The 6,116-nt window shown below is 37.9% G+C and overlaps 1 protein-coding gene across 1 annotated transcript in view; it reads left to right on the top strand.

The window, feature by feature from the left end:
* The first annotated feature begins 3,927 nt into the window (after positions 1–3,927).
* LOC145493004 (olfactomedin-like protein 2A) overlaps positions 3,928–6,116 on the top strand; it is a 14,729-nt gene continuing 12,540 nt past the window's right edge. Inside the window, exons 1-2 of the mRNA XM_081472408.1 lie at positions 3,928–4,209; positions 4,307–4,383. Coding sequence (XP_081328534.1) covers positions 4,336–4,383 — 48 coding nt within the window. The 5' untranslated portion in view covers positions 3,928–4,209; positions 4,307–4,335. The remainder of the gene's footprint in view (positions 4,210–4,306; positions 4,384–6,116) is intronic.

The raw sequence follows: 6,116 nt of genomic DNA, 5'->3' as shown, positions 1-6,116 counted from the left end.
AGGCGACGAAACAGAGTTTTGGCGGGAAGATGGCGACCAAGAGCGAGACCTTTTACGCGACTTGTGTCTTCTATGGGACATGTTCAGCGATTTTAAATATCCTGAAAAGCGACAAACATCACCTAAAAGAAACCTTTGTGTAAAAACACAGGTAGAGCCTAAAAAGCGGTTAGAATTTGTAAAATAAGCAGGGCAAAAGCAAAATACTTACCGAATGATTTGAAGCACAAGGAATAAAGCCACCGAAGCATCATGGGACCACGAGATCTAGGTCCCAGGGCCTTGTGGGTATACCCAATCCCTTTTATTGTTTCTTTAGGGAGGTTCGCCCTTTTGTTGGCGTTTAAAACGTGGTTTGAGGGACTAACCGGGAAATTCCTACCATTTGTTGTCTCATATATTTCGAACGGAGTCTGTGAAATATAATGCACAGTAGCAAATTGACGTTTATTTCATGCTTTCATACAACCCGGAACTCAACGTAATGTTTGTTTTATAATAAATATTTGTTTCAGCTACAGGTAGGATCGATTCTAAAACGCTCTGCGGACAAAAAGCTATCTGAACCAGGTCGATGCAAAGATCGCTCACATAAATTCTTCATACGGAAATTCTGGATTCTTTCAATATTAAATACCGACAGATCAGGAAGGTTTGCTTTATATATGTAAACAAGAGTAAGTTCCCTGTCGTCTGTTCACCATTGTTTAAGCTTAACTGGACAATATTTCTCTACTATCTCAAAGGGATGTCACTGGTTTTACGGAAAAGCTTTTATAAAGCTAGAGTTATTGACGTCGCCATCCTATACGAGAATTACACAACTTAAAGCATTTTGTCTTTGACGACACGGCACGCGAAAGTTTCCCGCTTTCACTGCCGTTCCGGTCTTGGCCTTCCCGTCCTTGCATCGTATAAAGGTCCCTAATGTTGCTTGTGATGCAGAGGACAATAATGCCATGTACTCAGATTTCAAACAATATTTCGCAATGTAGAACAGAATCTGCAATCAGGCCGGTTACATCACTGGGCGACTCAAATGGCACAGAAATCACAAATTCACTGTTCGCGGTAATTCATTCCTCTCAAGGAAACTCGAATCCCTTTCGAGGGATTATTCAATCTTTTCGAGGGATTATTCAGCCCTTTCGAGATATTTCAAGGGATGAACTATGAATTGTCGAGCTTGCTCATGACGAAGAGTCTTTTTTTACTCGATTGTTTTTTTTAAACAAAATTTGAACAAGAAAAGTGTTGTTCTTCTGGTAGGAATTAAAAATGTTATCAGAATGTTTGTCAGAGTTCAGTTTGATAATAAGAACTACCTCTTGTCAGAAAAGAAGCTTTTGTCGTCTGGAGACATTGAATTAAACCCACGTCCTGCGGAGATTCCTAATCCACTCACCTACGGCCATGGATTCATGAGCTCATCGAGCACCTATTTTTAACTCGTGTACAGGTGGTAGTGGTGGATCAGATTATGCAAATTAGGGTTGGTCGATTATTTGTTAAACCTCCCATCGTAATTCCTTTCAACTACCGGGGCCTGATTTTGAGCTGAAATGTCTCAGTGTTATTGATCGTCATATTTAGAAATACATATGAGAAGTTTGAAAATCCAAAACAGTTTACCACAATTTGCATTGATAGAAAGACGATTTTCTTCCGACTTTTAAGCTCCATTCTTTTTGGTTGACCGTTTTCGCTGATCAAGAAAAACAACAGGCTCACCTAGTGAAGTAAATGACGTTTTGTATTCGTTTGATGTATAGTTTGTTTAGAAAAGACAGGATAAAACAGAGATTGTTTTGTATCTGGAAAATATTTTGCTTAACTTATTGTCAAGGGATAATTTTGGAAATACGACGTCGGGATATTCCACCCGATAAAGCTTTCTTAACGATGGCGAAATTTTAAGACAATTTGTCAGCTGAGCTCTGAAATAACTCGTCTTGTTTTCGGCTCATAGCTCTCACTGCTCAGTGACTGAATGGGCTTAAATTGTGAACGGATAATAATAACAATAATAATCACTTTATTTAAGTGTCGGTGTATTTAGCACTAATGTGCTAATTGGAAATCGCCAAACAGAAATCGCCAAACAGATACTCCAGCGTCCCCATCCAGATCATCGGTAGATTTCGATACATTCTTGTCAATTTGCGCCTTGGCGAGTTCAGTTTATACCATATTTTCAAAGCGAATTAAAGACTACGACTAGACTACCTGTACCGTTACGGTACCTTTTACAGCGAGACATGATTATCAAAGTGTAAGGTTACTGAATAAAGGATAAAGATATCATATTGGTTCAATTACACGCAAGAAAGCGCACCCGACGGTTCCACAGGGCAAAAATCTCAGTAAATGTCTGACAACTCACAGAATTTCTGAAATATCGAAAAACTAAAACTACTAGGTAGAATAATTTACTGATCAAATTTGAGGCAAATTGCCCTTCTAGCAAAGTTGCATTTCACTGTAGAACCGAATATGTATGAAAAATCAAAAGAGCAACTCCTCGCCTCATAGCAAATCCATGTTCTTCAGTTTCATCAAGAAAACTTTCTTCTAAGTATATTTTTCTTGTAACTCATAAAATCTTCAGAATCATGTCAATCGCTCTCAAATTATTGAGCATCGAACTTTTAATTTTTGCCATGTATTTACTATAGTTTTTTTTATCGTGTTTGACCCCAAGCAAATGAAATAGCGTCTGAAACTGTGAATGCGCGTCCTGTGTTCACTGAGAGGCTGTCTCTGTTGAAACTGCGTGGGGGAGCGATGCAACTAAAGATCTGACACTCCCTGATGTTAATGAATTCAGCCACAGGCTTAACGATTCACACACACACACACAAAATAACTAAGCAAATTTTATTAATGGCAATGAAGTAACCAGCACTAGGTAAAGGGAATTTCATGTTCCAAGGCGTGATTTAAAACTGATTGCTGGGAAACGAATAACTCGTACGACACCTGCAGGAAACCAATGCCAGTCCAGCGAAAACACGTGCGTCATCTTAGTTGCACTGAAAGGGGTTCCTTTCGTGCCCCTACCACCAAAAACAAACAAATAAAATAAACTACTTATAAATGTTTAAACTGTTAGTGAATTTAGCGTTGAAACTGTGTTAATTCAGGACATTTTAGGCAAATACTGCAAATTGAACATCAAATTGTTAAGTATCTTAATACCTGCACGTAGGGAGCAAACCAGATGGTAATTTGCATTTTCATGTTTTCTATTAACTATTCGAAAAGAAAACCGCACAATCTCACGAATCACGCAAAGTCTCCAGAACTGATCATTGTACTAGACTTTTCTTAGAGAGGAGACAATAATATTTCTAAGAAGTGGGCCTTTTCGATGTATTTTATACCTTTATTTTTTAGAGGATCCTCCCGTATTATTTATTATTATCTAGAAGATCAAAGATGTGCAATCGTTTGTATGCGATAACAAATACGTGACTCTTTACAAAGTAGATTAAAAAATCCTTACAAAAGCAGCTTGGATAAATCTGCTAGTTCATGATCTCCTATTGATTCTTAATACTATATTTTTCGATTGAAGTTTAACAGTCCTTAATATGGAATGGCTTTCTCGAGAGCTGTTGAGACTTAAAGTAAATAAGGAAGTCCTAATGAGCTGTGCCATCTGGTTTTGCTCCCACTAGTGGGATTCTAACCAGTTTACTCGGCTTATATTTATTTGATAATATTTGCTTGTTCATTTTAAGTGTCCACAATTAGCACAGCAGTGTTAAATCCACTCAACTCTCATTAGATTATTTGCTTCGTTTGTTTGATTTGTTCGCTATTTTTCTCCGCGCACGAAAGGGAGCCCTTTCATTGCAACAAAGACGCACTCAGCGCTAATGCCCATAATTTAGTCGCTAAGAAAGAGAACAAACCTCTTGCTCATAAATCATGGATCGCAGAAACAAAATCGATGTCAGTAAAAATTTGGAGCTAGTCTTCGTTGCGTCGCCACAGTCACGAATTGCCAACGTGCTTTGTTTAATTACGCGGCTTATATTACTTGGAAAATATATGCGTTGCGCCATCTCCACTTGGCCCATCTTATGCCAATAAAAACGAACGCTTCGGAGCAAGTCCACATTAAGTGCTCTAGTTAGTGACGGAGCTGATTATCTTTCCAGAGCCTTTCGTGTTCGAGAGAAGAACTGCAACAAAACCTTCCCGGTAAGTGACTAAATTACGTAAAATAAAATGAAGATGAGTCCCTAGGTTAAGAGTCAAATTTTGATTGAGTTTATTTTATCTTTTTTTTTTTTTGCAGATCATCCTACAAGTCCGTTTGCCTTTAAGATGTTTCGATACCTGGCGCTGTTATATCTCCAGCTTGTGTTACTGTCGGTAGGTTTTTACATGGCCAATTTACAGCCGTTTATTAGTAGATCTATCCGTAATCGAATCAAGTCAACTTCTTGTTTCGCTTATTCTTAACTGTAAGTCTAAAACAGGAGCACCCAACGACGGTTTTTCTCCCAAGTGCTTTAAAAACTTTGTATCTTATTTTAACGCTGCGCCATAAGATTTTTATCTCTTCGTTCATTCCAGGGGAACTTGAAACTTCACAAATTTATTAAGGCTTTTCAGTCTATTTCCCATCAAGCCCCGCTGTCCCTAGTTCCCGCACTTCAAAGACAATTCAATGCAACTTCTAGGTTATGAATGAAAAAGAAAAGAACCTTTCTAAATAGCAAGGAATAATAAAATTTTTCCATAATGTCAGTTCATTTTCATCAAAGTTCATAGACACGAATTTATTAAGGCTTTTTAGTCTATTTCCCAAAACTGCCTTAGGTCCGAAAATCAGTTTGCAATCTCGTCTTACAATCAGTTTCATAAATTTCAGTTCAACTTTTTTTTTATTTCAGTAATTTCAAGACGTTGATTTTAGCCTTCTATATTTTTATAAGAGGGTCTGTAACGTTAGCAATTCCAAATGTTGTCAATCTGTATATCACTTGACCCTTAAGCGGCATTCTTAAAACTGATTGCGAAGAGATCAAAACAGGGGAATTCTATTGCTCGTGGGGCAGAAATTTCGATGCTCTAAGGTACAATTTCTTTCCCCAAATTGACTGGGTTTCACCAGACGTCCAAGATTGCTAAATCCTTGTAACATTATAGCATTGTTCATTTTAATTTTATGACGTGGCGTGTGGATCGCGTGGCTAGTGGGAAGTTAAAAAATCAGAATACCGTTTTTAAAAATATACTTCACAGTTTCTTTTCCAACGCTATCTATAGAATCCTTAAGTCATTTTCCTTTTTCTTCAATTCTGTCAATACATGATAACATTTAATCGAATTTTACAGTTGTTTAAATCCTAATTGTTTGTTATCTAAGTGCCTTTGAACTTTACATAGAATAAACTGACATTAAAGAAACATTTTACTATTCATTATTATATGGCTTTGGCTTGTGGCCGATATAACGCGCGCTCTGATTGGCTAAGAGCGAGATCTGAGCGGTCATTATGCAGCCGTAATGCCCACGGGCCGATTATGGATTATGCAAATTAGGAAGAGCCCGGCTCGGAAAATTCAAGCGCATTGAAACGATGAAAGCCGATTAAAAACAGTAAGAGAAGTAAATTTAATTCCGAGTAGCTAAAAGTTTAGGGATTTTTCCTTAATAAAATTTATATAGAAGTTGTTTTTGACTTACCGGTAACCTTGGCGGGCACTAGTGAAAAACAATCAAGGTTTGCCGAGTGTTGAGTAAAGCTAAAATCGCTAAGTGAAAAATACCATCGGCAGATGTGTCACGTATCCCGGAGCACAACACCACGAAGAAACTTATAAGTTATCATCTTAGTCAGAACAATTACCGAAATATTGAACTCCGTTTCAGTTCTCATCAAATAGATTCCCTCGCTTTAACACAAGCAAGTGTAAATCAGCTTCCAGGATCATCAGATGTAACCAATCGGGCGGTTTCTGTCGGTAGCAGTGTTTCTGATACCTGCAGGAAGTTTTAGACGCTCACAAGGCTTGAAAAGTTCATTCATAAGTCCCAGACTGAAGAAGGTCAAGATATGTTGTCGAAAGCGAATGCGAAGATCGAGTTATTCTGACCA

This window comes from Orbicella franksi, chromosome 7 (genome assembly GCF_964199315.1).
Source record: "Orbicella franksi chromosome 7, jaOrbFran1.1, whole genome shotgun sequence".
Taxonomy (NCBI): Eukaryota; Metazoa; Cnidaria; class Anthozoa; order Scleractinia; family Merulinidae; genus Orbicella; species Orbicella franksi.
The sequence above is the reverse complement of the archived record's forward strand: the minus strand, read 5'-3'. Positions and strand labels throughout refer to the sequence as shown.